The sequence below is a fragment of the Mus caroli genome, chromosome 11, assembly GCF_900094665.2.
Source record: "Mus caroli chromosome 11, CAROLI_EIJ_v1.1, whole genome shotgun sequence".
Classification (NCBI taxonomy): Eukaryota; Metazoa; Chordata; class Mammalia; order Rodentia; family Muridae; genus Mus; species Mus caroli.
The window spans coordinates 105,462,213-105,484,938 of record NC_034580.1 but is presented as its reverse complement, the minus strand read 5'-3'; the positions used below and the strand labels follow the sequence as shown (position 1 = coordinate 105,484,938).

The following is a 22,726-nucleotide window of genomic DNA, read 5'->3' as shown; positions in this document are numbered from 1 at the left end:
TAGTTTTGGTTCAACTACCCCCGCCTCTCCCGTCCTCTGTATCTCCAGCTTTTGGTGCTAATGGATAATTGTTAAGTGCACCCATTCATATGTAAGAGTTTTGTGTTGACATTGCTGTCATTTCTCTCTGGTGTGTACGTGAGAGTAGAATTTCCAGTTCGTGTGATAACTGTGTGATAACTAACACACTGCCCCAGTTCACACCCCTGTACACAGCATCCAGCGTTTCCATCTCCTCACCTGCATTTATTGGCTTCCTCAAAAAAATTGTTTTACGTGAATGGGTGTTTTGCCTGCATGGGAATCTGTGCACGATGTGTGCCTGATGCCAGTGGGGGCCAGAAGAAGGCATCAGATTCCCCCAGAACGGAAGTTAGAGACAGCTCTGAGATGCCATGTGGGTGCTGGGAATCAAACCTGGGTCCTCGAAAACAGCAGCCAGTGCTCTTAACTGCTGAGCCATCTCTCTATCTCTAGCTGCCCTTTGAAATTGGAGTTATTCCTAGTAATTATGAAGTGATTACTCATCTCAGGGTGTGTGTGTGTGTGTGTGTGTGTGTATGTGTAAAGCTAGGTGTTTGTTGTTTGACATGGATCTTAGGCTCTGAATCTAGGCCTTCTAGCTTATAAAGGAAGCATTCTACCCCGCCCCATTCACTATGCTTTTTTTTTCTTTCCCCACTCAGTTGTTAGCGCTTCCCTGCAAGATCACAAACATTTGGTTCAGTCAACACAAGTTCCTCCGTACTCTGCATCTCAATCTGTCCCCCTGCCCCTCCCCACCTGACACCCACCCAAACCCACGTAATATTGTTCCCTCTTCCATGTCTCGGGGCCAGAGTCCCTCTGTCCACCCCACACCCCCAGCTGCCCTTGAAATTACATCTGGAGCCCTCACAGAGTCAGGAGCAGAGTCTCACAGAGCAGCGGGGAAGGTGGCCTCTCATGGTGCCAAAGGCCCCCGAGTGACTTTGACCAGGTAGGGGCTCGCAGCTGTGCTGGCACCTGCAGTTAAGGGCAGCCAGCCAGCCTCCTCGTGGAGTTCTGTGCTGCAAGAGATAAGCGCAGACAGAGGCCTGGCTGTATACTCAGAGGCCAGAGCAGGAAGCAGGACCTAGTTTCAAGTCATAATTGGTTTTGTACCCCCACCCCGGGTCTCCTCCCCTTCAGGATAAGTAAGGAGCCTTTTAGCCTGGGTCTAGAATTTTACAAATGCTTTTTATAAGAACCCACTGAATACACCAGTTTACAACAAAGCTAGCCAGCATTATTGTTTTTTATTATTATCTAAGAAGATGTCTCTCATATGATCTTCTTGAAGATCGTTTTCCGGTTAAGCTTTGGCTCTGGAATTCCTACCATGTATGACCACTAACCTCAGTCATTGGGGTGAGAAATCTCCCCTCAGTGCTGCAGGGACACTGTCCCCACCCCACCCCCATTATCCTTATAATAAAAATGGCCCGTGTCACTTCCAGAGTTTCCTTGGCTTCCTTTACTTCCAAAAGATATGGAGGCATCTTACATCCAACATATTCCGATGCAAATTTTCTCTCAAAGGCCAGGCTTGCCGCCTCAACCAAAGTGCAGACCTCCAGTGACTTCCACTCCGAGGAGGCTCCGCCCTCCCTTATCAGCATGGATGATGTGATAGAAAACGTTTGCCTTTCCGGTAGTTGAACATGAAGTTCCTAGCTAACTGTATTTAATCGCACTCAGGAAAAGCTAAAGCACGCTGACCTTCCCCACTGGGAAGTCCTGTTCGGTTAGGAGTGAACTCTCACAGGGCTCCAGAGGGTAATGGGATTGGAAGAGAGCGAACCTGTGATTGAGTGCCTTGGGCTGAAAAATGTGAAAGAGAATATTCTTTGTATCCCGAGGTCTGAGTGCTCAGCAGTGGAGGGGTCACTGCCAGTGTTAAGTCGAGAGGTCTCCTGCAGATTTTCTCCATTCAAATCCTTTGTTCAGAACGGGATTTCTTAAACTTTTACCACTAACAGCCCCTTCTCAGTTCAAGAATTTTTTTTAAATGGTTCTGAGCATATATGCAGACAAAATAGATATATATATCAAACACTGGCTGATAATAGATCATAAATTTGTTTTAAAATAATTCTTGGGTATAATCTCACCATTTCCTGAAGACAGTAAAGTTTCCACACTGATGACACAGAAGGGCTTCTTTCTTTTCACATGAGTAATCTAATCTCAGCTGATCATATGATTCTGTATTTTTTTATTTTATAGTTGGTAGTGCCAAAAGCATTACTTCAAAAACTAGGAAGCATTACTTCAAAAACTAGGCGTTGTGTTCAAATCCCAAGCCAAGGTTCATTTCACTTTCTGTTTTGTTTGGTTTTTGTTTTTCAAGATAGGGTTTCCCTGTGTGGCCCTGGCTGTCACTGTGTAGACCAGGCTGGCCTCAAGCTCAGAGATCCTGTGTCTGCCTCCCAAGTGATGGGACTAAAAGTGTATGTGCAACACCACTGTCTTGGTTCATTTACCCATTTTAAAATGAAATTCAAATCAGCAACTCAGAGAACAATTTCTTTTTTTTAATGACTTTAATATATTTTTATTAGATATTTTCTTCATTTGCATTTCAAATGCCATCCCCTTTCCTAGTTTCCTCTCTGAAAAGCCCCTCTCCCTTTCCCCCTCCCCCTGCTCCCCAACCCACCCACTCCTGCTTCCTGGCCCTGGCATTCCCCTATACTGGGGCATAGAATCTTTGAAAGACCAAGGCCTCTCCTCCCATTAATGGCCGTCTAGGCCATCCTCTGTTACATATGCAGCTAGAGACATGAGTCTCACCATGTGTTTTCTTTGATTGGTGGTTTAGTCTCAGGGAGCTCTGGGGGTACTGAGCTTCATATTGTTCATATTGTTCCTCCTATAGGGTTGCAGACCCCTTCAGCTCCTTGGGTACTTTCACTAGCTCCTTCATTGGGGACCCTGTGCTCCATCCTATAGATGACTGTGAGCATCCACTTCTGTATTTACCAGGCACTGGCATAGCCTCACAGGAAACAGCTATATCAGGGTCCTGTCAGCAAAATCTTGTTGGCATCTGCAATAGTGCCTGAGTTTGGTGGTTGTTTATGGGATGGATGGATCTCCGGGTGGGGTAGTCTCTGGATGTTCCTTCCTTCAGTCTCAGCTCCGAACTTTTCCAACACAAGACAATACCAATGTGATAGTAACATTCCAGGCAGTGTGAGGAAACACTGAATGTCTCAGCTTCCTATTAACTGTTACTTTTTCTCTAAGGGTAGGGAAATTTGTGTAGAGTAAAGCCCTGCAGCTCACAGCATATGGTAGCCATGAGTCTGAGCCAAGGTGCTCGGAAGGCTGCGTGTGTTAGCGGTGTGATAGCACACACAGAATGGTGTGTGCACTTTGTGTGTTCAGAACCAAGGCTGCAGCGAAGAGATGCAAACCAGGCCGGTACTGCAGAAACACCCCAGATCCCGTATGTACCTCACTCCGAATTAATCTTTGCCTGTTGTGCATTCAGAAATGTTTCATGGTTGTCAACGTTTTGTGACTGTGTCCCTATTCAGCTATGCGACCCCGGGAGTGTGGGTGACAAAAAGAAAGGACTGGAACAAGCTACAGAAATTCTCAAGCATGTTCCTCTCCTAGCCAGCAGGTGGCAGTAGAGACACATGGTTTTCAGGTGCCCTTTCCAGCTGTGCTCCTTTGGCCTCATGCTGTGTGTTCTTCGCCAGGTCTCTGTGCCCTGTCTATCAACCATTCCAACTCTTACCTGGCCTATCCTGGAAGCCAGAGTACAGGCGAGATTGTACTCTATGATGGAAACTCCCTGGTAAGTTCACAGCGGTCCCTGGTGTACCAGCCTGCCCGCCCTGGCCAGCTGGTGAATAGACTTGATAAGGAGGCCTTGTTGCAGTGGGGTGAGCTGTATGGGGGAGCTCTCTGGCCACAGCAGTTGGGTGAAGGAAAATAAAGGGCATCTGTGTTGAAGCTCACAGTCAATATTAGTTAACATCACTGTGAGGCAGGTGCCAAAACAAGGCAGAACACCTGCCCACAGTGAAATCAGTGAGACAGCTCACAGTCCATCTGCTTATGCTACCCTCTGCTCCCCGACGGTTCATAGAGCAGGGCAGGATCACTCTGGAAATCCCCTAAAGAAGCAAGCAGAAAGATCCCCTAAAAGCCTGGCTTTGTGTCAGGCACATAGCTGGTCATCCACCTTCCCAAAGACAGGGTAAGGAACACATACACACACACACACACACACAGCTCTGAGAATGTCACAGAAGATGAGATGGGTAGGACAGAAGACCCAGGAGAAAGGGTAGGTGGTTATAGGGTGCTGCCTTCTGGACATGACACAGATTGTCAGTAACCCTGACATCTGTACTAGATCAGGCCTGTCATGGAAGGGCTGGGGCGAGGGGCTTATGAGAACCAGCTCCATGTAGGCTATTAATTTTTTATGGTGGGGATAGGGGAGAGATTTTCTTCAGTAGCATAGCCACTGCTAAGTTGCCCAAGACCCTGTAAGATGCCCTCAATAAACTCATTGGTTCACCAAAACAGAGCGAGGTCAGGGATCAAGGGGGAGGGGGAGGAAGAGCTCCATAGGAAACGGTTCTCAGCTTAACCACAAGTAGCCCAGTAGTGAGCAGGGAGATAAGGCCGAGAGCAAGGGGGTGGGGGGATTCATCTTCCCCCTTCACCAGTATTGATCTGCACTTCTCCCCAACACCAACAGAAAACGGTGTGCACCATTGCTGCCCATGAGGGGACGCTGGCCGCTATCACCTTCAACTCCTCGGGCTCCAAGCTAGCGAGCGCGTCTGAAAAAGTAAGTGGATTCTGGGTTCCTCTCCTGCCTGGGCTGGCAGAACCCCACTGAGGTGCCCAGACTGCAGCTGGAGCAGTAATAGCAACGTGAAGACTGACGGGTCCTCTAGACCTGCTCAGAAGTGGTTTCAGGGTGAGACTGCCTGCAGTGGTCCGTCAGTGGGTTTGTCCATATCAAAGGCAGACAGCAACGCAGAAGCAAGACACTGACATAAAAACTTGTAGTTTAAGCTGGGCGTGGTGATGCACGCCTTTAATTCCAGCACTCGGAAGGCAGAGGCAGGAAGATTTCTGAGTTCAAGGCCAGCCTGGTCTACAGAGTGAGTTCCAGGACAGCCAGGGCTACACAGAGAATCCCTGTCTCGAAAAACAAACAAACAAACAAACAAACAAAAAAACTTGTGGTTTTACTGAGAAGTCCATGTGCCTGTTGTCCCCAGATAAGGATGCATGTCCCCATTGTCCACAGATGTGGAGAGATTGGACTCTGTTGACCAGAATAAACAAAGAAGGTGATCAAGTTACATTTCAAATGCCATGTAAACCAGATATATTTTAAGAAGCAGAGATAGAATAGTCTATAAACCCAGAACAGTTTGTGATCACACATGCACGCACACACACACACACACACACACACACAGAGAGAGAGAGAGAGAGCCTTGAACAAGGCTGGGGAGGGAATTTTACACTGAGTACACAGAGTTCCAAGAATTCATATTTGGCACATATACAAATAAAAATGCCCCTGCACCCAAAGCTTTGTGCTTCCTCCTCAGAGACAGATGCTCAAAGTCAGTAGAGCAAACTGCCATGGGAAGGGACCTCATCTCTGTGTGGAGCATTTGTGCTTAGGAAAAGGCCGTCTGCTTTCTCTCCCAGGGCACTGTCATCCGAGTGTTCTCTGTTCCCGAGGGGCAGAAGCTCTATGAGTTTCGTCGAGGAATGAAAAGGTCTGTGTCCAGTGTCCGTCTCATAAAAACCTCCCTGGCAGCTGGCTGGGGAGAGGGCAGGGGCAGGCCCTACAGCCTCCTCCTAGGGGTTAAATGCTTTCCAAGTAATAGACTCAGGGCCCCACGGGGGTGGGGGTGGGGGCATTGTAAAAAAACAAGGCAAAGAAGAGGGGGCTTAATGCTGAGACTTGAGACCAGAAGTCAGGGTCTTTTGATATGGCCATGGGAGGGAAACCAGCACGGGAGAAAGCAGAGGGCCAGCGAATCACACTCCGGACACAATGTCTGATCCCTGCACAAAGGGAAATAGAGGGCACCATCATATGTGAGCGGTTGGTACCGTTTTTTTTGGCTGAGAGGTTTGCAACTGGGTCTGTTCAGAGCACCTTGGAGAGGTCTACAGGCTAAGGAAGCAGGACTCCCACCCTCTGGCTGAGAGGAAGGGCCAGGCCCTGTGGGTTCTACCTAAGCCTGGGCCTCCCCCTGAATCTCTCCCATGTGGCTTTTTAAACATGAACCGCATACTGTTGTGGGTGGGGGTGAGGGGGTTAGAATAGCTTGGCCCTTCGAGACACGTTTCCCTCTCAGAACTGGGAGGTGATGCCCCTCCCTGTTCCGGCTTATCGGCCCATGTGTTGTTGTTGTCTCTAGGTATGTGACAATCAGCTCCCTGGTGTTCAGTATGGACTCCCAGTTCCTGTGTGCCTCCAGCAACACGGAAACTGTGCACATCTTCAAGATGGAACACCTGACAGACAGGCAAGTGCGGGGCCAGGCAGAATTCCTACCAGATGGAAGGAGTAGCCCCCCGTTATTCTGCGTGTGTTCGTTGGAGCTTCACTTTTAAGCTGGGCCCGGCTGCTGTGTTGTTGCCAGTGTAGTAGAGTCCGTGCTGGCAGAATGTTTTGGGGCGTCCTGCACAGAAGCACAACATCTAGGTCTGGGATCCTGAGTTTTACCTACCTCTCGGCTCAGCAGGGTTTAGGAGGGCAGGAGCCCAGTGGTCCCGGTTCTTCCCATCTTTGCAGAGCAGGGAATAGGCTGGAACGGGATTCATATGACCTCCGGAGGTCCACTCCCTCATGACCTTCTTCCCATAGCCGAGTCCTCCCCTCCCAGAGGCTATCACAACAGTGCCACCAACTTCAAAACATGAGCCGAGGAGGACTTTTTTTATTTTAAGTTAAACCTAAGATTTCTATTCTGCACACTTTCCTCAGACTGTGTTTGCTTTCTAGTCTCTGCTTAACAGTCTCCAAATCTTTAGCGGCTGTGGCGGCAGCCCGGGCGGGCCCTAGAAGGCAGCCATCTATGACAGCCTTTCACTCTCATGGTACCACAACTGAGCAGTGCGCCCACCTACCTCGTCCGTACTCCTAAGCCCCACCCTCACTCCAACCCCCACCTCATCCCCCACCAGTCAACGTGGTTAGGTTAGAGACTCACTGCCCTCTCCCACCCCTGCTGTGTGTGAGTGGCCAATGGTGCCCACGGGCAGAACCTTGAGTTCTCAGTGTGTCTGAGAAGCATTGGTGTGTCTTGGGCAATGTGGCTTCCATTTTTAATCTTAGTTCTGTCTGCTGGGAGAGAATTTTTCAGTGGTGAGGGAACTGCCACACAGTGCCAGCCTGTATGCATCTTCTTGCTGGAAATGTTCCTTTGAACATGACACCCCCTCCCCAAACTCCTCCATTCTCTTTTCTCTTGGTAATAAAATCTAAGCTTCTCCCTTACCTGCAGGATCCAGGAGCCACCCCCACACCCCCCATATTCCTCCACCTCAGGGACACCAACTCCCAGACCCCTCCACCATAGAGACACTATTTATTATTTAAACACACACACACATCATTTGCTGAGTTGCCTGCTTTGGTTCCCCTGAGGAAGCCTGCCAGAGGCTTTAGTGATTGTTCCCACATTCCAGTGACAAAACAGAAAACCGTATGTTATGGACTCACCCACCTCTCTCTGCGCTGTGGTCCTATCTGGACCATGTTACATAGCTTCTCATGTTGCTTGGCTTTTTATACATCTGTGCTGTGTCCCAACCTTAACTATAAAGTCTTTATGTTATTTCTCTGGAGCACAAGGCTCTAGGACCATTACTACAGATGTGTCAAGTCCCGGACAGGTTAGTCTGAAGGTCACACACAGCTGTATATCAGGATCAGGTCCCACAAGCCAGTGACCTCATAGCAGGTGCTCCCAAAACACACCTGGGGGCTTGCACCAGTCCCCAGTGTGCTGGCCATGGTATGGGACACCACGACGGCTGTGTCGCTCACTGTTCATGGACCTCTTTGTCTAACACAGGCCCTGAGATGAAGTTCAATGCATTCAGGGAAGCTCCCAGATTCCCACCGAGCACCTGAATATTTTCAATGCTGGGTACCAGATGGCTCTAAGCCGAGTGTCTTGCCTGCAGGCCTGCCTCCTACTGAGTCTGGCTCAGGAAGCCTTCGCAGGGAATCTGTCTGTTCTTCCCTGAACCTGCTTCGGGCTTCTGAGCTGATTTTACAGGGTCCAGATATCTATTCCATCTGAATCTCTTCCCTTGCCTTCTTTTGGAAGTCCAGCAATCATCAGTAAGCCTCTTTTAATGTAAGAAAGCAGCGGCCCGGGGAAGCTCTTAACGGGGTAAATGTGGTTCTTCTGAAGGACACGCGGGCCCTGATGTTCTTTAGTTATTGCTGGAAGGATGTGTCTCTGTGGCCAGAACACTGTGCTCGGGCACAGCCTCTGCCTGGCAAGGTCAGTGCTGGGCTGTGGCAATCGCTGGCAAGGTGCCTGTGCCCACAGCCCAGGCCCACCCTTGCCTCTGCATTGCCTCTCCTAGCCGCCCAGAAGAGCCTTCCACCTGGAGCGGTTACATGGGAAAGATGTTCATGGCAGCTACCAACTACCTCCCCGCCCAGGTGTCGGACATGATGAACCAGGACAGGGCTTTCGCCACAGGACGCCTGAACTTCTCTGGGCAGAAGAACATTTGCACCCTGTCCACGTATGTACAGTGCCACCAAACTCACAGGTGTATGTTCCCAGGACACAGAGTCCTTAAATGTATGAAAAAAAAAAAAAAAAAAAAAAAAGATGGAGCTAAGAAGATGGTTCAGTGGTTAGAGCCCTTCCTGCTCATGCAGAAAACCAGAAGTCAGTCAGCACACATGACTGGTGGCTCACTGCTGCCTGTAACTTCAGTTCTTGGGGGGATCAGGGGTGTCTGATGCCCTCTTCTGGCCTCTGCTGCATGTGGTACACATACAGATAGGCAGGCACACACACACAAACACAGAGAGAAAAAGAGAGAGAGAGAGAGAGAGAGAGAGAGGAGGGAGAGAGGGGGGAGGAAGAGCAAGAACAATCTGTCTGCTGGTTTTAATGTGGATTCTCATGGGGCAGCTGGAAGTTGACATGTGAATACCAACCCTTGGTCCTAATGACGGTGCCTTACAAAACAGTCCACGTTTTCATAAGATGAAATAATGGACTTCCAGTTCCATAGCCTAGGGGGCTGACAGGTTTTTTATATCCATAAGCTTAGAGGCATTTATTAAAGAAATGAAACACACACACAGACACACACACAGGACATGGTGGTGCTCACCTGTAATCCCAGCACTCAGGAGACCTAGCCAGGGATTTGAAAGTTCAGTGCCAGGCCAGAATATGCATCAAAATTCTGTCTCAAAAGATCATAAAAAGAATCATTTTAGGGACCAGGAAGATGACTCAGACAGTAAAATGCTAACCACAGAAGCAAAAGAGACTGGGGCTCAAAAGAGGCAGAGCCTGAGAAATATACATTGGCTGGCCTCTGGCTTCCTTCCACATGCAGGCCACCTGCATCCATGTGAACGCACACACATAAGCCTGGCCAGCAAAGATGTTGAGCTGGCTCTGTTCCCGTCCTTTCTCTGTCACCGTTGACAGCAGAGTCTCATGTAATATAGAGCCCACATCCCATCTAGGGAGAGACAGCAGGAAGCTGGCAGGGCCTTTCACAGGTGCTGGTGTCTACTTGCATTAATCTTGTCCCATCCCATTACACACAAATCCTGGAAGTAAATGATCAGGTCTGAATGTAGAGGCAGGGCCAGAAGTCCCAACTCTGGATCACTGGGCAAAGGCAGAAGTGCTGAAGACGGGGGATGAAGCTTTGCGGGCTGACTCCAGATCTGTAGCAATCCCTCACTTCTCTCTCTCAGGATCCAGAAACTGCCGCGGTTGCTAGTGGCCTCCTCTGACGGACACCTTTACATCTACAACTTGGACCCGCAGGATGGAGGAGAATGTGTCCTAATCAAAACCCACAGGTGAAGACTCTAATTGTCTAACCGCTGTTCAGGGACAGGTGTGCAGCGCTGTCTCTGCTCCAATGTTCTCGCTGCTGTTGCCACCTCCTCGAAGTCCCTGTGCCATGCCCCCAGCAGGTTTTTGTTTAGTTCCGATGTTTCCTTTAGGACAGCACCTAGGCAGATGGCATAATACCCCAAGTGGGATGTCCCCCTGCTCAGTCTGGCTGCCTAGGACAGCCCTTAAGAGCACAGTTGATAGTCAGAAAGAGTTCACAGAATCCGATTTAAAAGCCTCTAAAATTACGTGAAGTATGCACCATATCATGGCCTCATTAGCATGTCATTAGCATGACCTCATTAGCATGTCATTAACATGACCTCATTAGCATGTCTTAGCCTTCTTGCCTCAATATACCAGAGGAGCAGAGGGCTGTAAGCAGTGTTGAAGTTGTCTGGCTGACCCACTTGGGTACATGCTGATCATGGACTGGTGGGTCTGTAATTTACTCTCAAACAGCAGAGTGTGAGCCTCCTCCATCTTCTCCCATGAAGGTGTTCTGGGGATGTACTGACTTCTTCTCTTCTTCCTCTCCCTAATTGCTGCATGTAGCTTGCTTGGCTCAGGAACAACAGAAGAGAACAAAGAAAATGACCTCAGACCTTCCTTACCTCCATCTTATGCTGCAACTGTAGCAAGGCCCAGCACGTCCACAGCCTCCACGGTGCCAGGTGAGCTTTGGTGAGCCCTCAACCTCCAGGCCCAATATAGGAGGATACAGCCCAAATCCATCCTGCCTGCCTGCCTGCCTGCCTGCCTGCCTGCCTGTTCACAGGGTCTCACTGTGTAGACCAGGTTGGCCTCAAACTCACAAAAATCCACCTGCCTCTCCTCCCTGTGCTGGAACTAAAGGCACGAAATAAACAAATAGCCAACGACTCTTTGCTTATTGAAGCATTCCGAAGAGTTGGAATCTCCGACAGGAGGTGTCTGTCTCTCAGGGCTCAGGAGCTTGGATTGGGGGGATTTAGACTCGCTTCTATCTGGGAGGCAGAGGTGCAGCCATTCTCCCGCGTTCTCAGGTCCTGCCCTTCCAGCACCTGTCATGGAGGGCTTCCTGATTCATTTCTCACTCCCACCTCCAGGATACTCTGAGGACGGCGGGGCGCTCCGAGGAGAAGTTATTCCGGAACACGAGTTTGCAACGGGACCAGTGTGTCTAGACGACGAGAATGAGTTTCCCCCTGTGAGCATTCGGAACCCTTAACAGAGTTACTCCATCTGTATGCCTGGAAGGAAGCCTTGCCTCCCAGAAGAGGCCAAGTCTCTGCCCCGTGCTCTAACTCCTAACTGCTAAATCGCTTTACAACCAGAGCCCCGGGGCACCCACTTTGCGGTTTCAGATCCTGCAGGCTAGCCTATCAGTGTGGTGCTTCAGGCCTGTCAGCATTACTGTAACCAAATACTAACCTGGGGAGTGTGGATGGCTCAGAGACCTAGACTCCTTGCCTCTGTCTCTATATATACACTACCTTAGTTCCCTGTGAGGTCAGAGTTTCTGCCTGTGTCTGGGTTTCCAAAGCGCCTGAGATCGCCTTTGTAGAATGCTGCCTGTTACTGGTTATGGTTACCGGGGCTGGGTCTTGTCTGGGACTCTGAGCTGGCTGCAGGAACTGACTTGCACCCCACCTGCAGCTCTGGTACCGAACTCTTGAGCCTCCCCAGCAGCTACAGGTGCCCACCAGGAAACCGCATGGATAAAGCCAGGGTGGGTGGCAGGAGCTGGGGACTGTCAGGACCTCCTTAGCTCCCATCCACATCTACAGTGTAGCAGTGTGTGCGCCTCCTGTGTATCTCCATTAGGAAACATCCCAGTGGCGAGGGATGTGGCTCAGTTGGTAGAATGCTTGCCTAGCGCACATGAAGCCCTAGGTTCGGTTCCCAGCAGCACTTACAATTGAGCATAGTGGTTCACACCTGGAATTCCAGTACTTGGAAGCAAGGGTATCAGATGTTCAGGGTCATCTGAACTACATAGTGAGTTCAAGGCCAGCCTGAGTTATATAAGGCCTTGTCTCAAAAAAAAAAAAAATCCCAGATAGTCAACTTGAGATCATTTCAGATGCACATAATGCCAGGTCAGGACCTGTGGAATAGACAGGCGTGGCGCTGAGGTGGGTAAGTCTCCTTTTTGTATGAACAGGAGGCGTTCGTGACTTCCATACTGGCTTCGTAGATTACAGTTTGAAATGAACATTTTTGGGCTTTCCTAGGCAAGTTGCCAAATACATTGCAAGCAAGTGACAGTTATATACTAATGGTGGAAAGGAGCAGTTCTTTAAAAAAAAAAAAAAAAAACAACTAATTATACGTTTTAAGACAGCCGTTGGCCCCCTGCCTAACAGTTGCCTTTGGGCTCCCATGATGCTTCCTAGAACTCTAGGGAGTTTGTCTGTCTTCTGACGGTTGGTTAACTGCCACTACATCTTCTGGGAGCCTAGGCACTCTCGGTCAGACCGTGGGGACAGATATGACCAGAGCGTCCTATCCTGGGACGGTCGCGGTCAGATGTTCACTCAGTTCTGTTTTAGCAATTTGGGTAAAACCCTGCGGCTGCTGTAGAAGATTGATACACCACAAATTCAGTTGGGGTCTTCAGTGTAGTCAGAACAGACCTTGCAACCTCCTTGTTTACAGAATTAGAGTAGTCTGAACATTGGCAGGTAGGAGGTAGCCCCCTGTTAGAGAAAACTAACATATAAAGCAAATAAAATAACCCCGAATGAGCCATTTTCCTCAAGGGGAGGAGACTCAGGGAGGCTTAAGAACTAGTGTTGATGGGTATGGATTAATGATGGTGTGTTTGCCTAGCATGTAAGAGGCTCTGAGTTCCATGTGCAGAGCCTGCCCGCCCCCCCACACACACACATGCACACACATCCACAAACTACTAACATTTAAATGTGCCTTGAGGCACTCACCTAGACACTGCCAGAAAGCTGGGTACAAACCAGCTGTGTTCTCTCTCTCTCTCTCTCTCTCTCTCTCTCTCTCTCTCTCTCTCGGAGCAAATTTGTAAAAGTTCACTTGAGCTGCATTTAGAATTTTTGTCTGGGCTAGAGATGTGGCTAGCTCAGTAGGCAACAGGCACTGGGTTCCAGCCCCAGCTTAAAAAAAAAAAAAAAAACTAACCAACCAAACAAACAAAAACAACAACAACAAAAAAAACCCCACAAACTAAAACTTGTTTATGCACAAGAAATTCTCCCTGCCAGCTAAGTGTTTGTCACTGGACAAGTTCCTAGAGTGGTTAGAGTCCAGCCAGGGTGGGGTAGCCTGTGGATGCCACGGGTGCTAGGTGTTGTGGTGGCTGCCAGGCCCAGCCTGTCCATGGCCCGCAGGTAGATGGAGAAAGGAGCCGATGTTCAGACTGAGGTCCTGGGTTAGCAGCAGGCAGGCTTCTCCATCCCCAGGCACAAGGACCAGAGGCGAGAGTGATGCTGGCTGCTGTCCAGTGCAGCCATCTCAGCCATGTCTCTGTAGCTTAAGGGTTCAGCTGGGCTTGCTAGGAAAACCCCTTTTGTCTTTATTCTGAAGTGTACGCTATGCCTCTTGCAAATATCTCCCCAGAAACCATATCTTCACTCACAATTCTTTTAAAAGCCTGTAAAACTACAGAAGGATCTTGAGAGCCTCAGCTTAGCCAAAATCACTTCCCTCTCAGATAGGAATCTCAGGCTCACTGGTGGAGTCGGCCTCTGGGACTCTGGGCTCTGCCTTAAGCCCAGCAGTCATCACTAGTTTTCTCTATAAAGTAGACTGCCTCTGCCCTCCTAACACCACTCTCTTCTCTGGGATTGACTTCACCTCAAAACCAGCAAGAGAAAAGCAAGCTTATTATCCCTGGCAAGAGGCTTTCAGGAGGGCCAGCAGCTCCTGCTTCTGTAGCGAGCCAGTCTGTAATCTCTGTATTCTGTGACACTAATGTTAACATTGTGAGCAAGAGAATGGCTGACCCCGACCAAGAACATAGGCTGGCTTTCTATGTTCTCTTTAGAGTCATTTAGCAGTCAGTGTTTACAAATAAGATGAGCCTTTTCTAAAAACTGCACATATGCACACAAGCACACATGTGCATACACCCAGTTTGTAAACAGTATTGTTGGGATCTGTGCTACAGTTATATACATCTTCATGAGATGGGTGGATTTTCCCATGGTCATGAGTAAGGGTCGGTCTGTGGTCATATATAAAAGTCCCAAAGGTCCAGCCTCCCCTGCTGACCCACCTAGCACAGACCCCTGGGTAGCCCAGCCTGAAGCCTCTCCCAAGAGTAAGGCCATATTCTGTTTTGATTTTGGTAGATAATCTTGTGCCGTGGAAGTCAGAAGGGCAAAACGAAGCAGTCCTGACAAGAAGCCTACCTCAGAAGTCAGGACACCCCCTGTCAGGTGGTTTTGGAGAGAACGAGGAAAGTGGAAGAAACGGAATACAGTCAATGCTGTGGGCAGAGGGGAGGGAGGGAGGCAGGAGTCCCGGGTGCCTCCCTGCTTGAGCCATAGACCACAGTTAGCCCCCGACCCAAGCCCCTCAGCCTTGACTGCCAGTGGGCAAGGGGAATGCTGGAGTCACACCATGCAGTCTAAAAGACCTTCAAACCACAGTGTAAATGCTAACTAACCATATTGGTATGTAACCAGAATTTTATATTAAAAAGGGCATCCTTGTCAAATGTATGCTGTGTAAAAAAATAAAAAAACAAAAAAAGCAAAAAAAAAGTTCTTAGTGGGAAACCTCTTAGAATTGTGTTTCGTGGATATTACAGACAAATAGAGAGAGAAACTATTTTAGCCAGGCAAAGTATTTTTGCAGTGATTGGAATAAATCATTTATTACCTTGGAGTCCCATTCAGGACACTAATTAAATAAAATCATGGCAATGCATTTGTGAGTTGTTTACATTTTTATTTTGTTTCTTAGAACTTTTAGGGGCTGGGAAGAACCCATTTTTTTTAAAAAGATTATGTTTTAATATATGAGTGTTTTACCTACATGTATATACACCACTTGCGTGTCTGGCATTCTCAGAGGCCAGAGAAGAGTACAAGGTTCCCCTAGAACTGGAGTTGCAGACAGTTTATGCTACCATGTAGGTGCTGGGAACTGAGCAAGCAAGTCAAGCTCTTAACCAACGGACCACCACTTCAGCCCTGAACGCTCAAATCTTTATAATACATCCATTTGACATCCACAGGAGAGAAGGGTCATGAGTTCTGGTCCAAGGCCTGGGAAAACCTCACTTTGGTTTAGCTGTGCTTGCTCAAGTCATCTCAAAGGCAACAGTGTAGGCTCCCGGACCCCTCCCCTCCAGAATCTGCATTTTGCAAGATCCCCAGAGATGTGTATGCATATTGAAGACGGCCAAGCTCTACATACCAGCAAGCCAGATGAGTCTGTGCCGAAATGGCCACTGAAACTGGGGACACGAGATAGAACCTAAAATACCGACCGAGAATCTGCCTGGTGTCAGTTCGTGGGTTACACACAGTTCTGTGGGTTACTTTAACCTTCAACTTCCAATTGAGGTTTAAGGCATTGCCCGAGCTTTAAACCCAGGGCTCAGACCTGACCCCATTCCTCGCTAGTGCTTAACCATGCCGTGTCCACTGTACCAGCACTCAGGGCTTCTCAAGTCTGCATGCAGAGGAGACAGTCCCCACTGTAATGCTGTAGCTTCCTAACCAAATGCTGCAACTTCCTTTCTAAAGCAGACAGCCATAACCACACCTAAGTTTGGAAGTAAACCCACCTGTCTACAATTTTCAGGTAGTGTTTCTCATGGGGGGAACAATGAACCCTCAGACCGGTTGGCAGCGGCAGGTAGTTTGATAGGGGTTACAGCAAGGAATCACTGAAGGGTCCTGAGTGTAGTCTGCTCGGGAGCTGTTGTCATCAGCGATGTCTTGGAGGACATCTGCAAGAGCTCTGGTGACCTGCTGCAGCACCTCCTGGTACTCGGGGCTCCCCTTCTGTAGAGGCACCCCTTCATCAGCAGCATCTTCTAGGTTGAAAATGAGAGGGGCCATGTGGTGCTGCTCAGGACCCACGCTCCCATCACAAGCTTTGGCTCCACCTACGGGAAGGATGACCGACAATGTGAAACCCAGCCTCCACCCTGAGCTGCAGAAGAGGACAGACATCTGTGGTCGATGACACATTAAAGGAACCAAGCCTAGGAATTCAAAGGACTGCTCTCCCCACCAAATAAATGCCCTTGATATTGTAGTCTGTCTTTCTAGTGATGATGGTCTGTCCAGGGGGATCAGATCTGGCCCCTTGGACTTGCCTTCAGAACTAGTGAACATCTGTTCAAATATCATGTGTCTCTAGCCTTTGAGAACAAATCTTGTTGTTGTTGTTGTTTTGGTTTCATTTGGTGGTTGTTTGTTTGCTTTGTAATAGCCCTCGAGTCTGATATTTTGAATACCGATGTCTCCAATAGCAACCGTTGAACTTGGTGGATGTCAAGAATAATTTTCCCTGAAGATGTCACAGAGACTGAGAATCTGGCTATTATGGCAGTCCAAAAGAGGACAGCCGAAGGCATCTGGAGCCTTTCTCTCTTTGGAAGACAATATTTACTTGTTTTTATGTGTACTGACGTTTTGCCCAAGTGTAAACGCCTTGTGCATGCAGTGCAAACGGAGGCCAGAAGAGGGCATCTAATCCCCTGGAACTGGAGTTGCAGATGGTTGTGAGTCACCCTATGGGTGCTGGAAACCCAACCTCTGGAAGAACAGCAAGACCTCTTAACTGATAAGCCATCTCTCCAGCACCCAGCACTGTATCCTAATGAATTCAATGACTTCCCCCTACCTTTTTTCTATGCAAAAAGTAGCTAGAATACCTAACAGAAATCTATGGAATTGAATAGCAGTTTGCTTCTGGGCATCTTGGTAGTAAAACATTAGTAGGCTAGGAACATCAATTGCTTGGGAGAAGGAGGGTTCTTTCCCTGAACAGACATCTGAGAAATCTTTGCAGTGCCACTTCCTACAGAGAAACCGCTATCATGGGCTTATGCCCTCATTTGGGTATAAGGGTTTTGCTATAGATCCTAGGCTGCCTCTCAGGTGCTAAGATGACAGGTGTGTACAGCCTTGTCCAGTCTGAGGACATTCTCACAACAGACAAACCAACCAATTAGAGGGCTCCAGCTGTGGTGTCACCTCACTACAAGATAACAGAACAAGGCCACAGTTCAACCCAGCAAAGACAAATCTAAAAGGACCAAAGCCAACACACCAGGGACACAGCTTTCTCGTTCAATATGGATGGAAATGAAACTGGAACTCCCGAGAAGAATGACAGTGGGCTATAGAATGAGAGTGTCCCATAGCCCTCTGCAGATCAAAGCCTCCTGCGGGGGTTTCCTCCCCTGGCAGACACTCGGGTGCAGCAGGGATAAGGGATTCTATCTTTGTCTAGAGTTGACAAAAATTTGACTCCTGCAGCAGCAAGGAGCACTTGAAGTGACACAAGCGTTGACAGTCAACCAAGAAAACGTTGGGGGTGACTCTCATAAAAGCTAAGTGATCTAACAAGTATGGAGATACAAGCCTTTAATCTCAGCATGTGGGAGCCAGAGGCAGAGAGATCTGTGAGTTCGAGGCCAGCTCGGAGCTACATAGTGAACCTGCCTTTAAATATGTTATCCAAGCTGGGGCATAGTGGAGCATGCCTGGAATCCAAAAGTAGAGACAGGGAGATAAGGAGTTCAAGACCAGCCTTGGCTACAAAAATGAATTGAGGCTCTCCTGGGGTACATGAAACTTCATCTTAAAAAAGAATTAAAAAGATTAAAAACACAAGGCACATAGACATACTTGCCACATGGGCCATAAAAATAGAGTCAAGCCCCATACAACTAATGGTACAAAGTTGTCCACTGGCTTCTACATGAACACCAATACACACATCCCTGCAAAGATACACCATCCACACTCATGCAAATATACATCATACACCGAGATAATAAGTTTCACTTAAGGAAAGAGTTCAGTAGTGTCCTTTGAACTACCATCCTCTAGCAAAATGAATTCTAGGAAATCTATTGCAGCAAATCAATAAAAAGCACTGTAGTGGAATAATCAAGACAGGCAAAGACCGGAAGGGACTTGACCCTGCAAAGAAAACCACACTGCATGGGACCTGGTCCGGGGTTTCCCCTCCCTGCAACCAGCAGTGCGGAACAGGCAGACTTCCTGAGGAAAGCTGAGGAGGCTTAAGAGTTTAAGGTCACCACGAATGATGGAAACTGACAGGTGAAGTCCTACGAGGAAGACTGCCACAGAGGACAAGCCTCGGAACCTTCCGATGAACTCCTGGGAATCCTTGGCTGACCCCTTAAAAGAGTGCCCAGAGAGAGCCCAGCTGGAAGACCAAAATAGGCACTCTGGTGGCCGCCTGCCACACAGAAAACGTTTGCAGTGTGAGTACCGTTAGGTGAGAGGACTGAGCCAGGCACGGTGGTGGTACAAGCCTGTAAATTCAGACCCTAAGACACAGAGACAGGAGGACTGAAGGTTCCAAGGCAGCCTGGCCTTGTAGTTCAATACTAACCTGGGTCACAAAGTGAGACTCTCTTTCAAAAGAGAGAGAAAAAAATCAGATATGAAACAGCAAAACCAAACCAAAATTCCCCTCTTATTCACTACTGGCATCCCCCCAAAGTTCAGGTGAGGAACAGAAGTCAGAGCCTGCGGGTCTCTTAACTAAGGGACAAAATCTGACAGGCAAAACTCCTAAGGACACAAAATAAACCCTTCTTCTCAAGTTCAAGGGAGCAAACTGTAACCGACTTCCCATGAGGCTCAGACATCACTCCCCAGTATTTCACCAACAAGGCCCAGTGCACGTTATTTAAACAACTACCCAGGAGGTTCCGGCTGCCACTATGGCCCAAAAGCAGTGTGGAAGCCACTATTCTTTGCAATAGCAGGAAGAAAACTAGACATACTGAAAAAGGAACAGTTTCCGTTAGCTCTGAGAGTGCACACACAAGCCTTGCTCGATGTTGAAGAGGGGGCAGGCAGAGAGAACTGCTACAGCAGAGACCTCTATTGGAGCAACATGGTAGGGAGCAAGGAGCTCTTTGATGTACAGGTCTGGGAGAGAAAATCCCAGGGGGGGATCTTGTCATTGGTACCCCATGCTTTGTGGCTGTTGTTATTCTCTCTCCATGGGCCGGGGAATCACGTGGTACAGAAAACACTGTACCTCTGAGCAGCATCTTTGATTGTACACCTCCTACTTTTGTTTAACTTAGACGCCAGGAGCTCAGGAAGGTCTCAGAGTAAATGCTGTAGGAAACCCCCATGGTTCCGGGAACAGGAGAGAAAAACTAACATTTTTAGATACACCAGTGGTGGGTGCTAGAGAGATGGCTGAGTGGTTAAGAGCCCATATTGCTCATGCAGAGACTTAAGTTCCATTCCCAGCACCCATTAATTTCCACGCCCCTACACTGGGTGGCTCACAACTGCCTGTAACTCCCGTGCCACAGGGATCTGACACCTCTGGCTTCTATGGGTACCTGTATTCACACACACACAGATACACACAAAGAGATACACAAATACATATAATTTAAAATAATAAAAATAAATATTTAACAAACGCAATAGTGGGAACTGAAGAGGTGGCTCAGAGTTAAGTTGTACTCTTACCAAAACGTCAGGTACAAAAGTTAACCCCAAACGGCTCCAAGACCTAAACCCAAGACATAAAAAAAAAAAAAAAAAAAAAAAAAAAAAAAAACCTTAGAAGGGCTGGAGAGATGGCTCAGCAGTTAAGAGCAATGACTGTTCTTCCGAAGGTCCTGAGTTCAAATCTCAGCAACCACATGGTGGCTCACAACCATCCGCAATGAAATATGATGCCTTCTTCTGGGGTGTCTGAAGACAGCCACAGTGTACTTAGATATAAAAATAAATAAATCTTTTAAAAAAACAAAAAATAAATCCTTTAGAAGAAAACACAGGGCAATATTTCTACAACACTGGAAATGACAAATAGTTTCACAGGCAAATTCAATCCATCAGGAAAGGAGTGGACAAGATTACAAAGCCCTTTTGAGAAAACAGAGATTTCTCCCAAACTCATTTCATGAGACCAGCAAAACTCTTATGCCAAACCTTGACACGTGCTTTACAAGAATAAAAATTATGTCAGGCGGTAGTGGCGCACGCCTTTAATCCCAGCACTTGGGAGGCAGAGGCAGGCAGATTTCTGAGTTCGAGGCCAGCCTGGTCTACAGAGTAAGTTCCAGGACAGCCAGGGATATACAGAGAATAAAAATTATAAGCAAAATTCTAGCAAATCAAATCAAATAACATATGTGTGTTATTATATATAATATATACACTGAAATATAAGTGTATTATACATATATATGTATCTGTATGTATATGTATCTGTATATATGTATATGTGTGTATATTTATGTGTGTATACATGTATATATGTGTGTATATATGTGTATGTATACATGTATATATTTGTATGTATATATTCACATATATGCATACATATACACATATACATACATGCACACATACACATATATGTCTATGTATACAATACCATGACTGAGTGTGTTTGTTTGGAGTGTGTGTGTGTGTATATATATATATATATATATATATATATATATATATATATATGTGTGTGTGTGTGTGTGTGTGTGTGTGTGTGTTTATATATGTATATATGTATGTATGTGTATATATATGTAGGTATGTATACACAATATCATGACTGAGTGGGTTTCTTTAGGAATGTACACACACACACACACACACACACACACACATATGTATATATATTACCATGACTGAGTGGGTTCATTTAGGAATATACAGTTGGCATAACAACTGGAAACCAGCCAATGTTAATTTACTCTCTAGCTTTTTGTCGCTCTGACAAAATGCTTGATGTAAACACTCATTGAGGAAAGATTTACACTGACTTGTGCTTTCAGAGATTCTGTCTGGCTTTAATGATTTTTGGGAGGCGAGGATGAATCGCCAAAGGAAAGCAGCTTACCTTACAATGGACAGGAAGCAGGGGCGGGGCAGATACACCCTTTAAGGGTGCAGCCTCAATGACCTCCCTCTGAACTGGCCCTGCATCCTAAGCACCCACTGTGTAGCAAACCCATCAGTGGGTTAATACACAGGTGAAGTTAGCATTTTCATGATCGAAGCAGCTTCCAAAAGTCCCACCTTAGAGCACCACCTACACTGAGGAGCAAGCATTTAATGCTTGAGCTTTTGGGAGGCACACTTTGTCTCCACGACATCAGTTCGCAGTAGTACAGAGCAGGTACACAGGTGTACACACTTGGAAGTGCATCTGTTGCCTTGCTTTGTATTTCTTCTTATCCGTGCATGTGTGTGCATGCACACACGCGTGTGTATGTGTGTATGTGTAAGCATGTGGGGGTGTGGAGATACACATGTGCCACAGAGCACATGAGGAGGTCAAGGACAACTAGTGGGAGTTGATTCTCTCCTTCCATCTGTGGGCCTTGTAGATTGAACTCAGGTCATCAGTCTGTCAGCAAGGGCCTGCACCCAGGATCATCCGGATGGACCTTTAATTACTTTAAATGCGGCAAAGGGCAGCTATCGAGTTCCATGAGTAGGTACAGTGCTTGCCAGACAAGTGCAAGGAACAGAGTTCAGATCACCAGTGCCCACATAAATGATAGCTGGATGTCCTAGTTTGTTTTGTAAAACATATTCCTAAAGATTGATTTACTTATGTATATGAACACGCTATTTGCATGTATGCCTGTATGACAGAAGAGAGCAAGAGACAGAAAGGGTCATGGGATCCCATTACAGACAGTTGTGAGCCAATGTAGTTGCTGGCAGTTGAACTCAGAACCTGTGGACAAGCAACCAGTGCTCATAACTGCTGAGCCATCTCTGCAGCCCCTAGCTAGTGCTTCACTGCTGTGAACAGACACCATGACCAAGGCAACTCTTATAAAGGAAAACATTGAATTGGGGCTGGCTTACAGTTGCAGAGGCTTTGTCCATTATCATCATGGCAGGAAGCATGGCAGTAGCCAGGCAGACATGGTGCTAGAGAAGGAACTGAGAGGTCTACATCTGGATCTGCAGGCAGCAGAGGGGGGACTGTGTTCCTCACTGGGCAGAGCTGGAGCATAGGAGACCACAAAGTCCACCCTCAAAGTGACACACTTCCTCCAACAAGGCCACACCTCCTAAGAGTACCACTCCCCATGAGCAAAGCATTCAAACGCATGAGTCTACAGAGGCCTTTCCTATTCAAACCAGCACCACAGTGTGTAAGACCACCAGTAAGCCCGGCTAACACTCAGGAGCCAGACACAGGGGATCCCCAGAGCAAGCTGGCCAGGCTAGCAAAGTCAGTGAAGACTGTGAAGTCCTCACTGTGTAGGATAGAGAGTGATCTCAGAAGATGCCTGAGAGCAAAGCCTCTGACCTTCCTAAGTGTCTGCAGCACATGAACACACACACATACGGACACACACACACACACACAGACATAAATACATACACACACATACACACATACACACACACATACAC

The 22,726-nt window shown here is 47.6% G+C and overlaps 2 protein-coding genes across 8 annotated transcripts in view; one reads left to right on the top strand and one right to left on the bottom strand.

The window, feature by feature from the left end:
* Window positions 1-15,020, top strand: part of Wipi1 (WD repeat domain, phosphoinositide interacting 1) — a 38,016-nt gene extending 22,996 nt beyond the window's left edge. The window contains exons 5-13 of the mRNA XM_021177768.1: window positions 3,732-3,829; window positions 4,745-4,837; window positions 5,719-5,789; window positions 6,441-6,548; window positions 8,626-8,790; window positions 9,995-10,102; window positions 10,695-10,813; window positions 11,228-11,328; window positions 14,447-15,020. Coding sequence (XP_021033427.1) covers window positions 3,732-3,829; window positions 4,745-4,837; window positions 5,719-5,789; window positions 6,441-6,548; window positions 8,626-8,790; window positions 9,995-10,102; window positions 10,695-10,813; window positions 11,228-11,328; window positions 14,447-14,494 — 911 coding nt within the window. The 3' untranslated portion in view covers window positions 14,495-15,020. The remainder of the gene's footprint in view (window positions 1-3,731; window positions 3,830-4,744; window positions 4,838-5,718; window positions 5,790-6,440; window positions 6,549-8,625; window positions 8,791-9,994; window positions 10,103-10,694; window positions 10,814-11,227; window positions 11,329-14,446) is intronic.
* The window catches only part of Arsg (arylsulfatase G), a 131,677-nt gene continuing 123,969 nt past the window's right edge, over window positions 15,019-22,726 (bottom strand). For 5 of the 7 annotated variants that reach the window (XM_021176936.2, XM_029483074.1, XM_029483075.1 and 2 more), the window contains one exon: window positions 15,941-16,215. In XM_021176936.2, the coding sequence (XP_021032595.1) occupies window positions 15,941-16,215 (275 nt within the window). Of the gene's footprint in view, window positions 16,216-22,726 lie in introns of all 7 variants that reach the window. The other 2 variants (XM_021176937.2, XM_029483076.1) reach the window with 2 other exon arrangements.